At 42.5% G+C, this 24,763-nt stretch overlaps 3 protein-coding genes across 3 annotated transcripts; 2 read left to right on the top strand and 1 right to left on the bottom strand.

The window, feature by feature from the left end:
- Positions 1 to 620: 620 nt before the first annotated feature.
- Positions 621 to 11,325, top strand: ndnfl (neuron-derived neurotrophic factor, like). The gene is made up of 4 exons (XM_018696994.1): positions 621 to 1,192; positions 3,850 to 4,103; positions 6,573 to 6,697; positions 9,074 to 11,325. The coding sequence occupies exons 2-4, from the start codon at positions 3,925 to 3,927 to the stop codon at positions 10,522 to 10,524; spliced, it is 1,755 nt and encodes a 584-aa protein (XP_018552510.1). The 5' UTR covers positions 621 to 1,192; positions 3,850 to 3,924; the 3' UTR covers positions 10,525 to 11,325.
- Positions 11,326 to 12,149: 824 nt separating this feature from the next.
- Positions 12,150 to 14,494, top strand: dnajc9 (DnaJ (Hsp40) homolog, subfamily C, member 9). The gene is made up of 5 exons (XM_018696953.2): positions 12,150 to 12,515; positions 13,109 to 13,249; positions 13,471 to 13,725; positions 13,970 to 14,056; positions 14,140 to 14,494. The coding sequence occupies exons 1-5, from the start codon at positions 12,342 to 12,344 to the stop codon at positions 14,248 to 14,250; spliced, it is 768 nt and encodes a 255-aa protein (XP_018552469.1). The 5' UTR covers positions 12,150 to 12,341; the 3' UTR covers positions 14,251 to 14,494.
- Positions 14,495 to 14,614: 120 nt separating this feature from the next.
- On the bottom strand, positions 14,615 to 24,701 carry fam149b1 (family with sequence similarity 149 member B1). The gene is given in 17 exon segments (XM_018696949.2): positions 14,615 to 15,552; positions 15,724 to 15,861; positions 16,084 to 16,165; positions 16,296 to 16,421; positions 16,648 to 16,771; positions 17,943 to 18,028; positions 18,030 to 18,168; positions 18,435 to 18,547; positions 19,103 to 19,171; positions 19,782 to 19,924; positions 20,033 to 20,214; positions 20,340 to 20,501; positions 21,190 to 21,333; positions 21,497 to 21,645; positions 22,441 to 22,585; positions 23,184 to 23,300; positions 24,146 to 24,701. Coding segments are annotated over 17 exon segments (2,049 nt in total). The 5' UTR covers positions 24,193 to 24,701; the 3' UTR covers positions 14,615 to 15,469.
- Between the last annotated feature and the right edge of the window lie 62 nt (positions 24,702 to 24,763).

The raw sequence follows: 24,763 nt of genomic DNA, 5'->3' as shown, positions 1-24,763 counted from the left end.
TCCAACCAACATCCTAAAACCCAATGAAATCCCACAGGGATCAGTTAGCCACATTTGATGGCTATAGTGGCACACATATTGTTATTGTGAATGAAATATAACATCTCAAACCTGTAGTTAAAACATACATATGAGCTCTGAGTAGCGTAATACAGTAGAGATGAAGGATACAATAAAGGACATGATATATTAAGACAAAGAGATAGAACAGATTTAGATCAAGCAAACACTTTTGCTGCACAAAAACAATGGACAACCATATGCTCAGCGCTGTTAGAAACATGTTAAAAGTCCAGTTTTACTCCTTTTATTTAACATGGTGCAGGTTTTAATTTGTTTTAAACCCATTAAATATTTGCATAAATCCATTAAGTGCCTGAGAGGCCATCCTGCCATTTAAATATGTTCATTTGGAGCCAGTTAAAGCAGCTGATTGAACAAGCGATAAGGGCACAAAGACAGTGTAACCTCTAACATGTTGCCTGAAGCCTAATGTGTTTAACTTTTACATCACCTCCCCCTAACGTTGTTCTTGACAACACACTCTCTCTCTCTCTCTCTCTCTCTCTCTCTCTCTCTTCTCATCACCACCCCCATTCAGCAACCTCACTGTCAGCCCCCTCACACTCACCCGCTTGCTCCCTCACTCTCAGATTGCACATACAGATACACAAACACACACACAATCACACATGAGCCCATTTGAATTGCAAGTGAGCTCTGTTCACTACCAGAAGAGGTAAACAGAGGGAACAAGTGAAAAGAACAGGAGGTGGAAAAAGAGTGACAGAGGCGAAACGAGAAGAGGAGAGGGGATACGGGCTTCACCGGCCGGATGACATTCACACAGTGTTTAGCAGGACAAGCCTCCAGGTGTGAAGGACTGAGAGACAGAGAGAAAGAGTGAGGAGAGTGCCTGGGGAGCTTTGCACCACACCAGGGCACACGGGAGCTGGGACAGCCCTGAAGGAACACCTGAGCCCTGAAGAGACGCCTCCTGAAGTAGGAAGCGAGCAGCACCCCAAGGGAGACGGAGTCAGTGGAACACCCGACAACAACCTGCTGTCGCTCCTCCTCTCTCCTCAACCGGCTCTCATCCCCCTCTCCTACCCCCTCCATCCTCACTCCCTCTCTCATTTGATCCCATCCCTCACTCCCTGCGCCGGAGAGGGAGAGCGTGCACTGAGAGAAGGTAAGGGGGGATGCATGCATGCTTGTTGTTGTCCTTGCAGGAGCATGTGCGTGTGTGTGTGTGCGTCAGCATCTCAAATTTCAACTGGATGTGTAAGTCAGCAACTTGTTTCTTTGGATCAGTCCTTTTTTTGAGTGAGAGTGTGTGCGGTCTCTGGAGGCTTTTTACAAAACTGAGACAGATGCCGGGCACTTTTCATTTGTTGTAGGCCGGTTTTCATCTTGACAGCGTCACATTTTCGCATGTTTGAAGCCTGTGTTCATCTGTTATCTGCATATTTTATTGCTTGCTGTGCCTGTCTTTTCTCTCTGACAACCAATAATTCTCTTGTCATTTGAAAAGAAAAGTGTGACCGTGGAGTGGGACAGTGATCATAGAGAAAGAGCAGATATGAAGCATGTATCAAGAAAGGGCACGATACTGTATGAAAGTGTGTGAAAGAGAAATATACAAGATGAAGGGAATGAGAGATGCAGGCACAAAAAGGGATAATGAAAGTAAAGAAGACAGGAGAGGGGTTAATGTATTCGAATATACATGCAGCGATGTGGAAAATCAGCCGTAAAATCCTATCAAGTTCCATGGCCATTGCACGTTACCCCGCCATCATCTTGTCAACCCCCACCATGATCCACAGGCCACTTCTTTGCCCACAGTAGTTTGGGGGGACAACGGATCCTGCAGGGACCACCCCATGCCATTTAATCTGTCCCTGCCCACAGATAACAGAAGGCAGATGGTCCTGCCAGAGCACGGGGAGATAGAAGATAGCAAATACAATGTGTGGACAGATAGCACACAGCACTCAACCTGTCCCTCTGAAACTGAGCCTGCATCAACTTCTAAATGAGGGGGGCAAATGAAGTGGAAAAAAAGAGGGGCAGAGGAGGAAAGAAAGAGAAACAGAGTGGGGTTGAAGTATCTTTAATTAATACCCAAACAGTATATAGAATGAATGCAGTCTGGGATAAAAAGAATGGACTGAGGAAACTCACCTTTGGGGGGGGGGGGGGGGGGGGGGGGCAGAGAGTAAGCGGGACCATCAAAGTCATGAGCTCCTGTGTTTAAGAGGGAGTATGTATTTATTTATTGAGGGTGGTAGTTAAGTTCAGTAAGCTCCCTCTCTCTGTGAGACCCAGCCTTTTTGCCTTATGAAAATTCAATTGGCCATAATTTGCTGAAGAGCCGTATGCATATTTTATCAGCGGGTGCGTTTTGAAGAAACAAGCCTGCCAAGCTTTTTTGTGTCTTCGTCTTTATCAAGTTTGAATGAGGGGGAGAGTGAGAGGGGCTGTGAGGTTGTGCTGCTGTCTGGCTAGTATGTGACACATTAGAGCCCATTCGACATGGGGGGCTAAAGTAAACACCAGTCAGCTTCCTGTGTCTGGCTAAAAACAAATTCATTGCAACCTTGTTGCATGGCAATGTTTTTTTTTCCCTTTTGATTCCAGCCCTCTCTTTTCCAGTTGCACTTTCTCCTCTTTTCCGCTCTCTGTCTCCTTCCCTCTAATTACTCTAGGATCCAACATCCTCCTCTTCTTGCTCTCCATTTCCACAGCCCTCCCTTCCTTAGCTTCCCCTTCCTCTCCTCTCCTCTCCTCCCTCGCTCCCTCCCTCCCATTTCAATCTGCCTCTCTCCCACTGCATGTCTCTCAGTTAAAGCTTTATGGGTCGTTCACTCCCCTCTTTCTGTGCAAGGATAATGAGCAGACGCCTCTGTGCGACTTTGTAGCTGTGTGACGGTTTGGATCTCAGAGCGTCCCGGGGCCCAGAAGACTCAGATGTACCTTCTGTGGCCGCCTCCATGGTTCCACTGTGATTGTCATCTGATCTATAGGGCACAGCACTGACATAATACACCTTGTTAGGGGAAAGCGGGGAGTGTGTTTGCGAAGACTGTGTGACTTTGAACAAATGCGTTTTCTCTGGGGAGAGAGAACACTGAGACCTGTAATCATTCTATCTACTATCATTAAACCACAACCACACACACACACACACATAAATATACACATTAAAGAAAAGACAGGAAATGCTAATAGAGTATGAAACAAATAAAATAAAGGATGGAATGCAAGAGAGATACAGAACAATCTGATACAAGTTCCTCTTGTTAAGCATTGCATTTCTGTATGCTGATTGGATTTGACTGCATCAGAGCACCTCCAGGTGTTGTTTGTGTACCTCTCTCCGCATCGGTGTGGCGTCACTTTCTCCTGATAAAATAGCGCCGATACCCATGATGAAAGATATTTGGAGAACAGGCCCATTTGAACTCCCCAACTATAAATAGAAATGTAGATGTAAAGGCACCGACTTCAGAGTGATATTAGCAACCCACTTCACACTTTGAAAAGTGGTGCGATGGGTGATTTTTTACAGTGAGTGTCAAGCTGTGCTACACACACACACACAACCCGGAGTAATATAGCATGGCAATTTCTTTTCCCCTGCATGAATAATTCTGTCTGAATAGGATAGGATGTTTCTTCATATCAATGAATCATCAGCCGCTACAGCTCTTTAGTGTCTGTGTGAATGGTACTGTAGGAATTTAACTAAGTGTGCATTACTGTGTGTGTGTGTGTGTGGGTAAGAGTGTGTGTTGCTGATGGGCTCAGATTGATGTTCCTGACCTTTCCACATTGCGTTTACAGAGCCTGGGAGATATCCAAGGCACGGTGACTGAGGAAAGTCAAAGAGGGAAAGAGACGAGAGAGCAAGATCCCACGATGGCGCTGATGTCCCTGTCCTGGTGTCTCAGTGCAGCTTTGGCACTGCTCTACGGCTCATTGTGGCCCCAGGTGCACTCAGCCCTGGCACCTGAGAATGAAGTGCCACTTCGCCCTACTACCTGGTTACCAGAGGGAAAGATCACCTCTATAACTCTCCCCAAAGGACGAAATCGCAGGTAGGGTTACAGATGGGACAGGGGACAGGTGTGATGCAATATGCATGTCGTCTGGGTGCTTGTTGCCATTAGTGCCACAACTAATGATTATTTTCAATATCAATTAATCTGTCTATTGATTAATTGTCTATTGATTATTGAATCTCAACTAGGAGGAAGTTATGATTTGGAAAAAAAAACCCACTAACCTGATTCACCTGTAACACCTGATCATGATGTGCTGATGGTGATTAGTGGTGGAGAAAGTATTCTACTACTCTTTTACTACTAAAAAGTAGCAGTCCCACAGTGTAGAAATACTGTTACAAGGAAAAGTACTGCATTCAAATTTTCACCCAAGCAATAGTACAAAAGTAATAGCATCAAAACCTACCTTAAGTATTAACAGTTCAAGTGCTAATTATGCATGGCCCATTTCATAATAATGTGTGATTATGGTGCATTAATGTGTAGATCACTTTATGCTGCAGCTGCATAAAGGTGATCAATATAGTCTTATTTTATCTTATCTTAACCTTTAATAATACATCATATTTTATTTTTTGTTGATTATGTTTTTGAATTATTAATCTGAATCTGCATAGTAACTTGTAACTTAAGTCATTCAATACATGTAATGGAGTAAAAAGCATAACATTTGCTTCTGAGATATGCTGGAGTAGAGGTATAATCTAGCAGAAAATGGAAATACCTCAGAAGGACCTCAAAATTGTAGTTCAGTACAGCTCTTGAGTAAATATTTTGTTGTTAACCTGTGATTGACAGCATGAAAATTATTTAACAAACAAGCAGAGATGTCAATAAAAGGATCAGTGATTGAAATGCCCAGCTTCAGACAATACAACTGGAAGCAAATTCATATTTAACCATTCCAAAACAAGTGCCAAACTTGAATACGGACAACACAACAGTATCTTGCAAGAGAACAATATTGCAACAACATCCACTTCTATATAATTAACAATGTTAAATAACATCCAGATTAAAAGCCATTCAATGAACACAATAGGAATATGAGGGATGACAGGGTACTTGAGCTCATCTGACAGGCCTGTGGGAGTACATCAGACAAAAGGTTGGGAGCCACTACAGTCTATATAAAGTCAGAAAATAGTGAATAATACCCATCACAGTTTACCTGAGCCCAAGGTCTTCAAATGGTTTGTTCTATCTGACCAACAGCCCCAAAAAGATAGATAACGCAATGATGTAAAACAGAGAAAATCTGCACAGCTACACACGTGAGAGTCTAGAGCCAGCAAAAATCATCCCAACAGAAAATTCTTGAAACAGTTTGTTTTGCTTTTGAAATTAAAGTAAATACGTTTTTAAAACTCATCACCACACTAAATCTCTCCTTAACAGGAAAAAAAAACATTTTCCCTCATTTGCACTTCATTCAAGACCCATGAATAAATCTTGAGGCCTGCTCATCAGTTCTGCCCTTGTTCCCACTTCAATAACAAGTCACCAGCCATCCCCCAAACCACCTTTTTTTGGGCGACAGTGGGCTGATTCCAGCACCACTGTAGAGAGAGCGAGAGGAAGTGGAGCCCATTTGGCCTGAACCCTATGCAACGGTGCCAGTGCTTGCTTTCTGAGACTGGGAGCCGAAAATTGCGAAATGCATCTCCCTGTGTGCTGCAGTCTGTCCACCAGTGCAGTCATGCAGAACCGCGCGGCAAATAATGGAGAGAAAACACTGATTCAGAAATTAATCACTCTATTAAATAAGCCTGCAAAGCGCCCTTGAGAATGACAGTGTCGCACATCTGTTTGGAAACAACCGCCATCTGCACAGAATCATGAAAAATGGTGTTTGTACGTAAGGAGAACAAATATTTATTAACAAATAACCATGCACTTACTTCATTTTCATGAAGGGTAATTAACTGGGGAGAAGTGACATTTAACACAACAGTTTAGGTTGAAAGGGGCAGACTTAATCTGTCCAGGCATCTTTGTGGTTATAAACAGCTTAACATTGACTTAAAAGTTACAGAATAGTGATGATTTGAATCTGATTACATCCCAGTAAGGGATATAATAGTTTCTATGCTAAGCACGATCTCAGATAGTTACAGCAAACAGGGAGATATCCATCTGAAGCTGTCAATGCAGCCTTATCATTTGATTCCCCGGTCACCTCTCATGATCTGCTATCAAATGACTGATCAGCATGTAGGCAAACGGAAAGACAGCATTTGGCAAACGTTTGAAACAGCTGCAATGTTGAAATTGGCAAGCTTTAGGAAAGAAAATTATAACCAGCCCAACCGTATCTGCACATCATCCAGCAAAATGAAAGAATGTTGCGCAGTATGCACTGGAAGATATCTCGTCTTCCCATCCATCACCTTGCAGCTGAATGGAATCAGGATGTTATCTTTTTGACATTGCCCTCCACCCCCCTGCCCCACGTGATGAATCAAACAACTTCCCGCGGTTATCTCTGGTGTTTCTCCACAGGCTATACTTCACGCTGAAGAAGAAGGCTCCGGCCATGTCGCTGACCGTCAGCCCCTGCGATTCCCCCATCGAATGGAGCTTGGCAGCTCGCACCCTGAAGGACAAACCCCTCAAGAGTCTGCAGTGTGAGTGGACCACAACCTGCACCTTCAGACACCCGCTTTACCCTGAAGATCATCACTGCATCTGACTAAGCCAAGACAATCAATTAGATATTATCATCACTATATCACAGATAGGGAATTAGAGGAGGGCAAACACTCTAATCTGACTTAACTTTGTAGAAGGGAGTTTACTTTTTGGAACAACTTCATGACCAGAACTTGAAGTGCATGTCATAGTGAGGATGACCAAACTATAAAATGAACAGATAACCCCATTGACCAATCATATCATAGCTGAGGCCTGTGTATTTTAAAAAGCAGTTGTCTCCAAATTTACTTTATCACAAATTCTCAGGCAGATAATACAGACATTATTTTTATCCTACATCTTCCTGTCAGCACGTTGTACCCATTTGTTCAAATGGGGGCTATATATTTTTCTAAATACCACACACTGTCTCTGACAAGGACAGAGACAATGAATGTGATCATATATGGCTGTCAGATTGTCATAAATTTTCTGTGAGGATTTTAAAGTCTCATTAAACACACACATAAACCTAAAATGACTGCCAACTTTTAATTCAAACATTGAATAAACAATAAAATGAAACTGTGCTCTTAGTCTGCAATATTTTGTGCTTAGTAAACCAAACTGCTCAAATAAACTCAAAGGATTAAACATACCATAGCACAGCAAAAATTACATAATGGCTTTAAACTGAAGTCAGGGTAATAAATGTTCAAAGTAAACCAAAGTAATCGAATTTCTAAAGTTAAAGGCGCAGATTTCTGGGTGAGAAAATATGTCTTGGAGTCTTTCACAAGGCCTTTTCCAGGTTAACTTAACAAGCTCCTCTTCATGGTAAAATAACATTATGAAGTTATAAAATGACACATGAATCATTCAGACCCTGAGCTCATGTGTCCCCATCGCCAGCCTGAATTATTCACTTTGATTCTGTAACATTTGGTCTCATTTGAGGAGCGATTTCTCATCTTGAGGAGAGATGAACAGTGAAGACGAGTGGTGACGGGTTGTTTTTTTTTTCCCCCCTGTGTTTTTATTTTCCAGTTGCATCATTCAAGTGAAGAGTATGCACTTCAAAATGAAAACACTTTTGGTGTGAATGAAAATACCGGTAACCATTTTTAAGTGGCAATTGACTTTTGTTTTTTTTTTGTTTTTTTAAATTTAACACTTATTAGCCCATCAGTACTTCCCTCACAGCCATGTTTGATATGCTTGGTAGTCTGCTGTTTGTTTAAGTACTTTATGTAACGTGTAGTGTTTATGTATCCTGCATGCTGCAAATCCAAAAGTGAATTACAGTGTGTACTTGTACACATGTATGATGCTGGCTCTACATTAGAGACTGTTGTGTCTATAGACCACATACCCAAACAACAGTATGATAATTTTATAACTGTGGTTAAAGGTTTTACCCATTCTGCTCTCTAATAAAAAAAAGCAGTTATTGCTGTGGTGCAGAAAATAGATCATGTAGTTGCTATTGCTCACCCCAAACACCTTCTAGTGACTCTGCGGCTGCTAAAAAATGCAGCACCACAACATAAGTGGGAAAGCATTTTAGTAGTATATGAAAGTACTTTCCAGGAGACACAGTTGGTCTTACAGGGAGTTATTTGCTGTAATTATTTCTTGGCTGGGTGCAGTGACTACCTGGGGTGTCCAGTCCCTGGCAAGCTCCTGGTAATAACAAGAATCCCCAAGTATGTACTAAGTTAAGCTGATCACCTACTGGCTCTATCTCTGTAGTTAGCACACAGAAATAAGTGCAGTGTTGACCCTCTCATCTAACTCTCAGCATTAAAGTTAATGTGTTTTTTTTTCTAAAATGCCAAACTATTCTTTAAAGATGAGCGGTTAAGAGCCTAGTGTAGGATGATTCATTCTTTTGTTATATTTTTAAAGATCCCCTCCAGACATATTTTAAAATATATGAAAGTACTCTGCTTTGAATAATAAATTATGCCGGATTTGTTTGAATTTTCAACAAAAACTTAATACCTTGTTAAAATCCTCAAAATCGACGTTATTCTCCCTAATCATTCTAATCATTCTCCCTCATTTAAGAATCCAGAATCTGTGGTCATGCAAATATTTTGTCTTTCAAACGTTTACGTTCTGAATGCAACATCTCATACTTCTCTGAAAAGTCTGTGTCTTAAACTCACTTTAATGTGAACACAGAGAAACTTTCCTCTCTTGGCAGATGAATGTGAAAACAGCTTTATAGTGTCAAACTCTGAATTATTCTGCACAGTGAAGGTCAAAAATCCAAGTGAACTAACAATGAACCAAACATATTTTTGAGTGGTGCGACTTTGATCAATTATAAAAATGTTCTCAGTTTTTCTGTTCTCTCCTCACAGGGAGCACCAAAAAGAGCACGCCCGAGGTGTGGTGGCGAGGTCCTGGGACTGAGGAGAAAATACACAGCTTCGCCGGCAATGTAGTAGACACCTACAGTGGTCCCTCCTATCCGCATGCTTCCATCTACATCCTGAGGCTGCGCTCCAAACAGCAGAACACCAGAGTCAGTGTGTACCTCCATGAAGGCCTGGGGCCCTCGGGCACCTTCCCCCTGCTCCCAGCTGACCCCCAAGTTCACACACTAGGTGTAGGCATGACCAGTGTCACCCTCAGCTGGGCGCCCAGTGCCTCTGTAACCAGCCTCCCACACATGCAGAAAAGTTACGATTATTGCGTCCTTGTCAACTCTCAGCAAAACTACCCCAACCTTTGCGCCGCCCGGGAGAGCATGAGGAAAGAGATAGATCAAAAACAAGAAAAGAAGGAGAGGATGAGGCGAGTGACAGTGTGGCCGATTTTGAAAGAGTGGTGGTGGCAGCAGTGGGACACTTTCCCCGAACCCCAGAGTCCATCTTCTTCCCTCACCGATGAGTTTTCTGACCTACAGTGTGTGTGTCAGGGGACAGAGAGTGTTTGCACCGTCTCCGAGCTCCTGCCTGACACCCAGTATTATTTTGATGTCTTTGTGATGGACAGGCTGAACGGGACCAGCATGGCGTACAAGGGGACATTCGCTCGGACGCACGAGGAAGCCCAGCCAGCGATCACCACACTGAGAGAGGGGGAGCTGAGGTGGGTGACCTTCCATGACAGAGGCTCCAACTCGGAGCAGTTCTTCAGTTTCCGTCCTCGGGGCTGGCAGCAGAGCGGTCTCCTCACCTTGCAGAGCTGCCATGGGGGCGAAAAGGTCAAGGTCACAGTGTCTAGTAAAGGTCAGGTGTTGACCTCCCAGGCTGTGGGGAGAGATTTAGTGCACATTTGGCTCCAGGGAAGTCCTTCATATCTCATCCATCTAGAGAGAGAAGGGACTCCAACAGGTCAGATCTCTGCTGCCACAGATCTAGCTCTACCAGGAGGTCTGATGGCTTCGGTCAAAATGCAGACCTCCTCGGCCTACCACCGCAGAGGAGTCCCATCTCTGCCCTCCACCCTGCAGATAAAATCCTTCAACCGGTTGCGCGGTTGCAATAGTGTCACGCTCGCGTGGATGGGCACAGAGGAAAGAAGCCTATACTGTGTGTACCGCAGAAAGCTGGGAAGCCGTGAAGCAGATGCCGGGGGAGTATCAGCGCTAACTGCGCCCTGTCTGGGGCCAGAGTCCCGCTCTGACACCGAGAGGGTTCTCTGTAAGTATTTCCAGGAGCTGAATCCTCGGCGGGCCGTCACTACAGCTGTGATCGGGGGCCTGGAGCCAGGGATGGCCTATGTGTTTGATGTCTATCTAATGAGACGCTGGGGGATCCCTATCAAGTACGCCAGCAAGATGGTGAAAACCAGAAAGGAGTGCTGAGCTGCCGCCCCCTGCAGGAGGTTTTTAGAATGTCCCACTTTGGAGGTGGGGTGGGGGGGTAGGGTGGAATGACATGGACATGCTGTAAAGACTGACCATGAGAACGAAGCCATTTGACTGTTGTGGAGAGACTGTTACCATAACAAGGAAATCTTCCCTGGAGGAACAATGGTTATATTCAAACTCCACTTGCACTACCCGTGCAAGTAGATGGAAAGCATATGAGAAGGATCTGCACACCAGCAAAAGTTCATAACATTTACAACTCTCGTGCTTTTGTCATTTTGTTTTTCATTGTTGATCATGATAATGATGTGCCAGTTGTCCAAGTGCTTATTTTGTGTCTGAGTACAAAGGACAGATGAGGTTTGTGATGACAGAAAGTCAATACAAAAACAACAACAGAGACTGTGCCAAATATGCAACAGAAACAGATGGGGCAATAATTGGATAACATCTGAGACAGGGGGGGTTGCAGTGTATATCTCCAGTGCTGCATATTGTACAGGCTTATAAACACAGATGGGTGCAATCTACAGATGCTTAGTTCAAAGTCAGTGTGTATCGTTGTGTTCTGCTTTCGCATGAAGCAGTGAAAAATACTTAGTGACTTGCCTCATTGTCTTTGATGTATTCTTGTGCTGCTTCGAACGCACTAATAAATACTAGGGTATCTGTACGTCCTTGACTCAGTGATGCATTTGTGTAAACTTGGACAATCAGTGAGATTTTCTTGCAACAAACTTGTTTTCAGATAGCTTCCACTTCTAATGTAATAAAGGACAACTTGTGCAGTGCAAATTTTGGTAAGTGGATGGAATATTACTAAGTGACTTCTGATCTAGTGACGGTATATTGACATCTTAACAACAAATCTGTCCTTTAGGTGCCAAGCAATTAATTATATATACTAACCAAGTAATAACTAAGGCCCCACAAGTCAGATCAAATATTATCTACAACAGACAAAAACATTACACTATTTTGGCTGGACAATGGAGTCAGGATTAGGTTTAAAATAAAATTAATTTTAATTAATCAGTAATCACTGATTAATAATATGAAATGGCATTACCAGAGTCTAGGGGCGTGCTTAAATAATGTGAGGCTTTGTTGAACTTTTTGACACCTGAGATGAGTATCAACAAACTAATCAAATTTAGTGTTGATCCATATACAGTCTATGTGTTGATCAGTACAGTGAATTTATATTAAAAATTAATAAAATCTCAAAGAAGATAGGTAAATAAAAATATATGAGTAGAAGGGTTGCAAAACAATTTATTCATTCGATTTTCTATCTGTTGTGCAGATTTTTTTTTTTTTTTTAAGATTTGAAAATAAAAATGTTATTTTTTCCCCCAAAATACTACATCAATCAAAACTAATCTCCATTTAATCCAAGTATTAAACATTGTGAATTGAAATTTGTCTTACGAACGACATTTGTGAATAAAAATGTTCCCGATACAATCATTCCATTTGCAATAAAGTCAATCTTGTGTCTTTACATTCAAAATATACGAAAATAAAATTGTTGTAATAAGCCCTCGTTACATATTCCGACGAATTCGATTCTGGAAACCAATAAGAGGGCACGTTCGTTTGTTACGTAAGCACGTCCCTGTACGTACGGAAGTGCATGACAGGCTAGCGCGCCAAACCAATGTTCGACAAAGGGGAAAGGAAAACATAGGACGTCTGTATAATTAACCGCCAAACACGGCTATTAAGAAAACGTGTAGACGTTAGAGAGCAAATACGTAACCGGTCAAAACTCGTATTAACGTACCCGGTCGAACCAGAGAGCTGTCAGGATGGGTTTGCTCGAGCGCTGCCAGGAGCTCTTCAAGACCTCAAACCTGTACGAGGTGCTGGGCATCACCAAAGAGGCAGCGGAGGCAGAGATCCGGAGGAGCTACTACAAAGTGTCGCTGAAAGTCCATCCAGACCGGGCTCCTGAAGACCCGCTAGCAACAGAGAAATTTCAGGTGAGCTGTTAGACGGCACACACATAATGAGTACAAGTAAAAATACCATTATACCAGTGTAAACATACTCCAAAGTCAAATCTGACTTACGTAAAAATGCAGAAGTATCCTCAGCAGTGTACCAAAGGGATCAATGGTAAAAGTACTCGTTCTGTAGCAAAATGGCCGCTGTCAGTGATATATCATTTTGTAATGTGACGTATTAGATTGATAATACTAATGCATCCGTCAAGCATGCACGATTTTACTATTGCAGCTGGAGCTAGTTATAAGTAACAGACAGGTAGTTTAGTCCAGTGGTTCCCAACCCATGAGTCTGGCCCCACCAAAGGGTCACAAGATAAATGTGAGTGGTGCTGAGATGATCAATGTATGAGGGTTAGAAAGAAAAAAAAAAAAGGACCACAACCAAGGACTGTTGCAGAAATTTGTTAAATGACCACAGGGAAATGTTGGTGTCTTTTATCCAATGAACTAACCACCTGACTAATAGTACTTAATAGCACTCACACAACAGCCCTGTTTACTGAGTATTGCCATGTAAAATAACGGCTCATTGATTACAGTCTCACCTGATTCTTTGCCCCCTCCAGGTGTTGGGGAAGCTCTATGCAGTGCTGAGCGATAAGGAGCAGAGGGCTGTTTATGATGAGCAGGGAGTGGTGGATGAAGAGTCTGACGTCTTGAGTCAAGACCGCTGCTGGGAAGACTACTGGAGATTGCTTTTCCCTAAGGTATTGGAGCACAGCTGGAGTTTTCTTTTGTTATTAATGTGACTCAATAATGAGTCACGCACATTGCTTTGTCTTTGCACTTTGTAAATACATATGATGATGTGACACCTTGAAGTAAGTCACTCGTTTTCAAGGAATTTTATGTCAGACGACACACAGTAAGTGGAGATTGAGATTATTGTGTCACTGCATGATAAAACAAATGCGCATCTGTCTCCTAGATTACAGTGCAGGACATCCTTGAATTTGAGAAGAAATATAAGGGCTCTGAGGAGGAGCGGCAGGATGTGATCCAGCTGTACGTGCAGCACCAGGGAGACATGGATGCCATCACAGCCTCTGCCCTGTGCTGCTCCCAGGAAGACGAGCCCAGGCTCTGCAGCATCATCCAGGCCGCCATCGACAGCGAAGAAGTCACAGCGTTCCCAGCGTTTACTCGGGAGAGTGAGAAGAAGAAGAGAGCTCGTAGGAAGAGGGTGAGAAATATGTTGGTGTTTAAAGCCACAAGCTTTAACACTCCACACAGCTCATGTGATTGTTGGATAGCCAAAAGATGCCCCTAAAACTTTTTGCTAGTTGCTTAAAATGTAAATATAGCAAGAGACAATGATGAGTGTATGAGTCAAACAGACACTCACAGTATCCACACACACAGCACTAGGCTATAGCGCCTCACAACTTTGTTCGGTCACGGTAATGTGTTTGCATTCGATCTTCAAGGCTGACAGAGAGCGACAAGAAGCAGAGGAAATGCAGAAGGAGATGGGGCTCGGTGATCAGGATGATAGTCTTGTGATGATGCTTAAGGTAACAGGTGCTTACACACGATTGGCAGGGTGTTGTTTTTTGTTTTTTCCCTCTATAACCTTCCCTTGTCTCTTCTTTTCCAGCAAAGACAGGCATCCAGAGAGCAGAATTTTAATAGTTTCTTATCCGACCTGGAAGCAAAATACTCCAAAAAAGATGGGAAATCTCAAAGGGGACGAAGAGGAAAAAAGTGAAAAGCGTACAGGCTCTGGTTATAGCAGATAAAATGTATATAGATCTTTAAAAAAAAACACCTTTTAGATTAATAAGATGCTTTTGAGTACATGTATGAGCAGCTACCAGTTCCCTTCTGCATGCTTCCACATGAAAGTTTTTATGCAGCACTTGTCAAAATGTAAATGTGTCCTTTATTTCTTGTCATTTATGTCTTGTTTTCAGTCTTCATAAACTCAAATAAATTCATATTTATGTTCACAATTTGTAGACAGCTTTTTATTATTTTGTATAAAATGGAATCAAAGAAAATGCATTGAAGAAACTTTGATTTTCAAGCTTTGTCACCTTTGTAGCATGGCTGTCAGATATTTTAATAATGAATGAAGGGAAAAGTACCCCTTTGTGCAGTAACCCTGATGTAACCTGTGAAAGCATCCCCACTTGGCTTTACTCAGGTAATAATACATATACATCAAATACAACATTTTATACAGACATGATGAATGGATTTCCCTTAGTTATTTACAAATGGTTCCCTGTTACTGCCTCTTGTGCCCCTACATTATTTTGAGGTGTAGTAGTAAAAGCACATGGGCTGCAGAGATGCTCCGTCAGTGCTTCTACATCCACCACATCCTCTTCTGATTTATGATTTGAACTGAGCTTTAACGGAGAGAAAGGCAACCAAAGACTTTCAAGGTGGGTTCTCTTTCCTATGTGCAATGATATGCAATGCAGAGGCTCTGGGTCGATTTCTGTTTCCTACACAGGGTGGTTGAAAATTGTGTCCTTATAAAAGATACAGTACCAAACTCTCTGATGTAGCATCAGAGAGGGAAAAAGTGCTTTTTATCCTCTCTATCCCTGTTTGGACGGATGTGTTATTCCCTGCATAGTCAACAACACACTGCCGAGGATAACATACAGTACATTCACATATAAATAGATATATACACAGTCAAATCATACCTACATTGTACAAATGTCTACATATACAGCTCAAGCTGTACATGAAAATGGAGTTACTGTTGACAGTTATTTGTGTTTGGCAGCCACATAAGCTGATTTCTGAAATACAAAAATAGGCTTCTAACAAAAACTTCACCAAAGCAGCATACCATGAAAAAATTATGCTACTTGGGTAAGACAAAAAATGTTTAGTGGGCACAGATGTTGCAGAGTGTTGCACTTAATTGTGCTGTATAAAGATGAATGGCTGAGGGGTCTGGAGGCGAACTATAAGCCAGGTCTGCTGGCTCTGGATGAGATGCCTCCCCGGGTGTAAGACCGAGGTGGGACTGACACAGGCACCAGTGGAGCTACAGGAAAAGGAAGGATAAAAAAAGGTTAATGAACATCCTGCCCTTCAAAACATTTGTTTTCCACTATATAAATCTTACTTGAAGCCAGTTGCTGCAACCCCCCACGTTCATAGTTTATCTGAGGCCTAAGTCTGGAAGAATTTCATCAGTCGCTTTTAATCTACTGACCTGGGACAGGGGCTTGTGGGTCTGGTTCCTCTTCGTCTTTGATGGGCGAGTGTCCCAGGGGGTGATGGGAAAACGAGTCCAAGAAAGATGAGCTGCTGATGCCAAGACTGACGCCGGTCACGCCAATTCCAAGAGAGTCTGGCAGAGTGAACGAATAAATAAATGCATAAGTGATGTGCTACAAAATCCATCTTGCATAGGCACTTGGTATGTAAACACTGACTATGGGCTATGGGAGTATGTTTGACAAAAAAAGGTTGGTAACCACTGCAGTATATCACATCCATTTTTCAGCAGCAATTTTTATTCTTATCTGTTTTTTGTTTTTTTTAATTCAGTAATTCAAGTTGAATGTCTGACCTGTGCCCACAGAGGCTCTGCCTGGCCGCCCCTGCCCTATGTTGTCCAATACTGTGAAGGAACGACGGTACGGAGTGTCGGACTGAAGAGAAACACAAAGGGTCAAACATACTGTCATACATATTTATACGATTCATTATATTGACCAAAGCAGCTAACAACTCGGTATTCTAAAAGCCCCACTGATAAGGAAATGTGTGTGAGCATCTTACCCTGTATGTGTGAGTGGTGTTGGGGCGAGAGAAGACATCCAGTAGGTGGTGACGATCCCTTGGTATTGTACTGCCAGCTTCGTCATTTATAGCACTGTGGGCGCGACTGGATGGGCCTTTCTGGCGCTGGACAGAAAGAAATAAAAGGACATATATACAGGTTTGATAAAGTTGGCAACATGTGTTTTACTGCTTTAATAAAACTGACCAGTACATTAAATAAATGCTACTGTACAATTGTTTTTTAGGCTGTATACTTAGTGGTGTAACTTGTAGATGTATCTTAAAAGCCTTCAGTCAACTTTAATGAGTTCCTCATTGCCAATATAGTCATGTTTCAGTGGTGTTATACCTGTGCAGGTTTGGACTGCTGCCCTGAGTGAGATGAATCTGGGTCCCCGGTGCTGATGGGGGGAAGGAGTGTGTTTCTGCTCAGAGGCAACAGCGGAGATGTCAGGCGGTCACTGGCTGTGGGTCTGTGGAAAAAGAAACGAGCAAATGAGGAAAATTTAAAACAAGAGCAGATAGTTTTTCTGTTGCGAACATATACTCATTTCTGAGGAGATGACCGTGGGAGTTCTGTGAAAATTCACAGCTTGGGTGTAAGGATGAAAATCAAAGTTAGAATTCTACTTCTTGTTGGATGCTTTTAGATGATAAAGAACAGATATGATTTGTAGATAACTATTTTTTCACCACTATGCTGGAAAGAATTTGTCTACAAGAATTTGACAATCAGGGCACTACAATGGCAGGACTGTGATATTTAGTTTGACATTTTAGAAACTGTGTTTTGCTTTTTTTTACCAAATCTACACTCTACAGCCTATAACGTACACCACATACAGTACAACCCTACCATATCTCTTTCAATAACATAGTGGGCATTTTGTAAACCACAGGTGTCACCTTTAATCATGCTGGATGCAAAATGTTATATATCCTTTTGAAATGTTAGTCATTACTCATTTCTTGAAGATACAAAAACAAATTCTCTTCTTATCAAAGATTGGTTCAAAATGTGCTGATTCACCTTCCTGCCACCAGTTAGATGCCTGAGCCTGAAGACTGGAAACGCAAGGAAACAGCTAGTTTGTCTCTGTCGAAGGTTAAAAAAAATCCCACTTACTGAAGACGAAGAGTAAAACAACACTTTCTAATGCATAACTATTTCTTGGTGAGGTACAGAGACTTTGTGAAACTTGTGAGTTTCAGCTGGTTGCCTGGAAACATGATAATGGTGACTGTAAAGTACAGGTAAAAAAGTAGCCACAAATATTTTTGTATTTCAATCTTCAGTTGGCAAGAAAGCAAATATGTGAAACTGTACCTCTAAAAAATCCTACCATTATATATTAGGATAAGATAGCTGCTGAATTTTACAGAAAAATTGACTTTACACAATTATTTTTTTGCCCGCAGTTCATGACAAGTTCATCTGTTAAATTGGTATCACACATGAAACTTCTGTCACCTCCCACTCCCATTATTCTACCACACAGAGCCATGAGGCACAAGTTGAAAGGGAGTCTGTTTTCAAAGTAATCTCTCTCTCTGCCTTTGCACAACTTCAGAGGGAGGAGGAAGTTAAAAGCGAGATAGAGGTTTGGGTGCGGCTGGCAGGGTTCCTTCGACTCTGAAACTCACAGACGTGTCCCGCGGATGACCTCATCCATGGATCCCGCTGTGCTGGACTGACTCAGGCTGGGAACCAATGGCAGGAGCGTACGCGGGAGGAGGGTTTCTGCGTCGAGCCGACTGCGGCGGGCGGGACAGCGAGGAAGAGCTCTGCTCCAGGGTTCGGCGAGGGCGAGGTTTGCTGGAGGGGACCGCGCTGGAGCCCGGTCTGTGGGATGGCCGCTCCTCTGGCTCCCTGTGTGGGAAGGAGAGAGAGCGGCACACACAATTGATGAATGGCGCATTTCCACCTGCTGCCAACTGGCTGTGCACTCTGCCAAACAAGGTGTTAAGATCAGAGACAAAAACATGGCACGAGTGAGGCTGTGTCCATCTCATTGTGCAAAATGCAATTTACCTGTAAATGGAAAACAAGGACATCTATGCCTTTCAAATCACATATTGTGAAGATACACATTCTTGGTGATGGATGTGTCATAGAAGATTAAAATGTGTCCATACTGGTTTCTATCCAGCACACCCAGGTTCCTCTGCTGCAGGGGGATGCTGTGGATCACGATGAGGTCGTTCAGGTTGTGCTGAGTTGCCACTGCTCCAACTGGGACCCTTCCAGCCTGGGGAATGGTGTGAAATGACAGGGAGGAAGTAATGAGACAGAAGGAAAGGGTGATGGGGTGGTGCAAAAAGATGGGAACGATTACAGGGTCAAGGACAGAGAGAGGTAAGAGGAGACAAGAGATATAAGATACAAAGAATTTATCTTATGAAGGCCAGTGGTCATACGGTTAGTTATTTCCATATGTAAATACAGTATAATCTCCAAGAAATGGTTATTTATCATGCAGTGATGCCAAGGGGGATCCCATATCTTCTATGCCACCAATCAAAAACAACATCCACAACACTTAAAATGCAACAAAAGCAATAACTAGCAAAACAAAGCATTCCAACATTCACATTGTGAAAGAAAAAAAAATTATCTAAAGAAAATCAAAGTCGTTCATGTTGAAAGTAAGTTGCAGTTAATTAAAAGGATAAACAGAGGTGATGCTTTTGTGTTAATCAACAGGCACAAGCACATTTATTCTAGAGATAAAGATAACGAGCCGCCATGGACGGCATGCACACAACACGCCACCATTTTGGCTCTAAGTGAGGGAGTTACATACAGTGGACGGCCTTTTCTGCTTTTTGGATTTCCGTCTGGACTTGTGCTTTGAGCCCCTTGACTTTGTGTTCTTTAAGGGGGGAAAAAAAGGCATGACCAAAGGAAGAGAGTGGATAGAAAGGGAAGAAAGAAGGTAAAGAACATAAAGGGAAATGAAGACAAGGAGAAAGGGCAAAAACAAACCAACAAAAGGAAAGAAAGGAAAATGGTACAGAAGATACAAGAACACATTGGCAAGGTGAAGAGAGTAAAGAGGGAAGGAAAGAAAAACAGTGATACAGGTTAATGAACTGGAAGCACTGAAAGACTGAAAGAGCAACAGGCAGGAGTGAAAAACAGGCGACAATCAGGTGTGGACTGTGGAACACAAAGACCTCACAGTTATGGATGCTGAATAAATGTTATATATTCTTCTCAGGACTAAAATGATTTAAAATCAGGATGGGTCTGCATTGGTACTATATTTAACACTCCATGACTAACTTAGCTTTATATTCTAATTTGATCATTTTCTTTTCATTTTATATACTGTATAAATACAGTACAATATACTGTACTTCATTTTATTTTGAGTTTTGAATTAACCTCTAACTGATGACAGTGATGATAGTGAAAGGAGGCTCCCAATCTACTCCCCCACACACACCCTGGTGCCTTTCAGCCTCCTTCAGATCACTGACCTGGAACTGCAGGCCAGCTGTGAGTGGGGGCACCCTGCTCTGGCCAAGTTTGGGCAGCATGGTGGGCAACGTAGAGAGCAGCATGAAGGGATTCTGGGAGTCTTGCTGCACAGGGTTCAAGTTCCCAGAAATCTTTTCATCATCTGCCAATCACACATGTACAGTCACATCTAAATACTGTGCATACGAATGGACATTTGATAAAATAAGTTAAGTCTAATGCATGCCAAAACAGTAAAATTCAGTTCTACTTGAGGTGCAGCATTCCCAGTGGCGTTGAACTAGCTCTTTCATCCAGCCAACCAGCTGCCGCCACACGTCATCAAAGAGCAGGTCAAGAACAGCCTGGCGGCGACACCGGTATGGTGAGACGGGGGGCAGGGAGTGATGCCTCCGACCCGACTCTGAACAATCCTGCTCCCACTCATCTTCCCTGTTGAAGACAGGAGTAGATAATTATAACCAAACTCAACGACACGTGGACAGGCAGCTGATGTTTGGATTTAGTTTCTGGAAAAAGAGCAATACTGTGCAGCATGAGGAAAGTAAATAACTCACAAGTCCCTGCTATCAAAAGCCAGGTATTCCTCCATCAGACCCTCCACTTCAATCACTCTCGGCTTGTAATGACTGCCGGAGCCACTGGAGGTGCCAGGGGGCCCATCCAGCTCTGCTGAGGAGGACCTGATCAGTGCCGCTCTCCGGCCCTGCACATTCAACCTTTCCACCAAGACAAGGGCACATATATTTAAGCAACTTAATACGCATTCATAAAATTGTATGCTCACAGACATAAGCCCTCACGTACTGTGTGTTTTCAATAAATAATAAATAAATCAGAATCCAGCTGACAACTACAGGCTGAAACGCAGAAGGAAAATTCCAACACAAACTTTATACAGTATACACAATAATACACAAGCTCACACTAACATTAACAAAGTGGCTGACACACAACATCTGTTTTCTGTCAATTCGACTATGTCAATTCAGTAGTCTACCATTAAAAGTGGGAGCTCTAGCAACTATCTATTACTGCTAACCAACATGGCTTTGGCTCACACACTTGATTAACAAGCCAGAGAATCTAGGTCACAAAACCACAGAGTCAGTCAGGACTGCTCTATAATTGATGCACCGACGCCAGTCATCTGGACAGACATCCAACAGCCACTCAAGATAGACAGGCATAATATTTTTTACAAAGTTCTTTAAATAATAAAGTAATATACACTAGTGCCTGTGACTATCACAGATGCATTCTACCTTTATATCTGCTTAAACAGAGATTTCACACCTCAAACAAATTAAATTTTAAGACCTAGCCTCAATTAGACAGTCCTATAGGTTTTAAGAATTAAGGGAAATGTACCTTGACCTTTTGTTAGTCAGTGCAGTTAAGACTTACTCTGTGCCAGTCTTATCTTTCTCCTGGGACTTCACGCTGCTCTCTTTGCCTGCTGATGGGCTGCTGGCAGAGCTGCTTTTCCCTGAAGTAGCGTACCACTGGAAGCCCTCATCACTGGGATACACCAGCTGAGTCCCCAGGATTCTTAGTGACACACATGCAATGAATAAATAAGAAAAATAATTATGCTTTCATACGAGAGTGTTATGTTTTTGTTCAGGTTAGTCTCCACATTCAGATTTGATCCAACCGCCGCCCCATTTTACTAAGAGGTCATGTGGTTGGTAGGAAACGCCGGCTAACGCACCGAAGATGTGGGAAACGTGTGGCCCACTGCTGACATTCATCCTGCAGCCCCTGGAGTATCCCGCCTCCACTGCCTTTCCCCTCGTACAGCTCTTTGTCGATCTCCTCAAACATTTGCTGCACCTGTCGCGACGCTGCCTTGTCGAACTCCTGTGGGACGGAAAAACAGTGAGACAGAGAAACAGGAAGGGAAGCAAGTCATTCTTCTGTTCTCATACAGCAGCTCTATGACTGAAAGCTGCTGCTTTTCAGTCTGTTCATCAGTTACTGGCAACACGTTGGAATTTTAATTTTTTTTTTCATCATCTCACAGCAAGCTACAACGTGCATAATAATTAGCTCCTACATCCCCCCTGGGATGTGTGTATGTGTCTGTGGTCAAGCTTTGTTCATATGCTATAACAAAAAACACGAAAGAGAGACAGACAGAAAGAGGTGACTTAGGAGTGAGTTAGTTTGCGTAACAGAGTTTTCTTTTTTTCTCTCCCAGAAGCAGCTTGAGGACAACAAACTAAATAAATCATTGAGTCCTGGAAAAGTTTTGTAGGACCAGCTAAGGCTAGAAAGCACAGCATAATAACAAACCAATACCCAGTGGATTCAGGCCTCACGTACACAAAAACAGTAGCAGACAATCAAGGTATCTACCGTATGATATAGTGACTGATTGCAAGCTGTTTTATGGTTTTCCATTGGTTTGTCAAAAGGTGACAAATGGTGGTAACTAAATCAAAATCTGACATTAAACTATGCATGATGTTTGTGGAGTCTTTTCATCTTTGCAACAGAATAATGCTAAAAAAATGCTAGAAGACAAAACAATGTTGTGAGTGTGCATGTGCGTGTGTGTGTGTATGCTCAAGTGTGTTTCTTGTGTGACAGACAGATCCAGGCTGGCATTATTACTTCACATTATGATTTTCTTTTTCTCAGGAGTAGACTTACATCATAGCCCCAGGAGAAAACAGAGCTCCTCTCTGTGGATATACCAGTGCCTGTGGAGCTGTGGATACCTGACCAGGACTGGTTGGAGTCTACTGAGATGACGGTGGGACAGTCAGAGTGGCCTGAGGCAGCAGATGTCTCTGAGCTACACAGACAGAAAGGAGAAAGTTGTGAGGCTTTGGAACAGTTTGAGAAGTAATGTTTCACCATGTTTTGTGTCAGGGATACAGTTCACAATCTGTTTCCAACACTCCCACTTCCTACACCTGTTTCACACATACCCAGTGAATTTAACAAGTATATATTTAACAAGTATATATATACACACCTTGATTTTCTATGTCACAATATAAACCAGGTTTGTGTTATGTGGCTGAGGAAATCTTACTGGCGGTGGCTGCTGACATAATCATAGGCAAATGGAAAATAAAGGGCAAATGTCAAAGTAATAGAATATTCTAACAGCCTGCCTCATTATTTATTCTTTTAATTGCACATCTGAAGAAGGCAATGTGATATCAATTAATCCACTGCTTCTGGGTGTCCTGTGTCACACAGTGAGAGCCTTGAGAATCAGCTGTCTGCTCAAGATGGTGTAACATTACAAAACACACATGCAAGAGCATGTGTGTATACTCGTTGCAAGTAGTTTCATCTTGGCCTTACTCCGGCGTAGCTAATGTCTGTGTCCCTGCAGAACAACTCAACCCCGTCTGGTTGTAGAACAACCAGGAGTTAGTTACCTGTTGTGAGTGGAGACAGCTTCCTGGAGGTCATGGAGGTAGCGCTGAGGGGTTTGATTATCGTCTGCTTCCTCTGGGAGAGGGTGGTGGTCGAGGCTGCTTCGAGACAACCCACGGCTGCCCAAGAGACCAGATCCAAACACCAGATCAAAAACACTAATCAGAAAAGTGAGTGGGCAATCACAGTCTGGAGAGGACACTAGTGATGTATTTAATGTCAGGGATGGTCTTCCAGTCGCAATGATATGACACAACATCATGATAAGTATGACACAAACAGAAAACACAGTGAGATGTCCTTAATCACATAAAACATCTGTTGATGATGCTCTGATATGCCACTGGTCTTTGTTCATCTTTATCATAATTCTTGTCGAAGTATCTGTTCAAACACCATAAATACAATACTGTGTATTAACTTTACTGCTGACCATTTTCCAAAGCATGACATCATGGAACAAGGAAATGTTGTTCCCTAAAAGGTAATTTTAAACCTAAATTTGTTTTCTAATTGAATTGCTGGACATCATCATGTATTGTATACAGTGAATGTCTGTCTAAGCAGACCTGGATCAACAAAAATATTATTTTGCAAAGTCATTTGATGGTCTGTGTTTCTACAGGGTTCACCAAGTTAAATTTAAGACTGTTTAAGACAGTATGCATTTCAATACCTGTTTTTACAGTCATACTGCCCATGGTATGAAAGATATAAATGAAAACCACTAGAAGCATATCTGTTATTCACCATTCTGTATGTTATTGTCATACTCCAGATGTATGTACATATCATAAATTTGTATATACTTGTGACCATGCTTTTAATACTTTCAGACTCACTTTCCCAGTAAACAGTATTGAGCCTCTGACAGCTGGAAGAAAAACTTAATTTCAGCGCTCAGCTGGTATGGTAGGAAATCCAGCTCAATGGAGAGCGGTAAAATCTCATATTTAATACTCACATCTCAAGTTTGTGCGATACAGGTCTCCTGTTGTATCGTGAAATCATCCTCCTTTGTCTCCGTTTTATAGGCTCAAACCTTCATCTCTCATTCTTGCCTCCGCTTCCAGGGCTCGCTGGGAACAGGTTGGAGGGATGGCTGACATTTCCTCTAGTCCACAGATAAATACACTTGGTGCAAGAAAGCTGGACGGGGCACTGGCTACAGATACTAATGGTCTTTATTAAACGGTTGCAGCTAATGTTAGGAGGAAGCTACGTCTAAAAATACGCTAGCTAACGTTACATAGACGCACAGATGAAACATCAACAAGGCACGAGCAGCATTGTATAATTCCTCAAAACACATTTCCACTGAGATAAATCGTGTGACACTAAATTAGCATCTTGTGTGGTGCAAAAGCTGCCCATCGATTAGGGTTTTATCTTAAAAGAAATGAGTGTGTAACGTTAGCGGATCTAGCTATCGTCCCCTCAGGAGGATTTTCTTTGCTAATGTTAGCTCCAACGCCAACAACAATAACACGGCTGTCATGGATACGCAGCTTCGTCCTCCCGTGGTCTCACGGGAAATAGATTTCGGACTACCAGAGAATAGCCGTTACATCATCGTCTATCT

The sequence above is a fragment of the Lates calcarifer genome, linkage group LG16_LG22 (genome assembly GCF_001640805.2).
Source record: "Lates calcarifer isolate ASB-BC8 linkage group LG16_LG22, TLL_Latcal_v3, whole genome shotgun sequence".
NCBI lineage: Eukaryota > Metazoa > Chordata > Actinopteri > Centropomidae > Lates > Lates calcarifer.
This window is presented reverse-complemented; position numbering and strand designations above follow the sequence as displayed.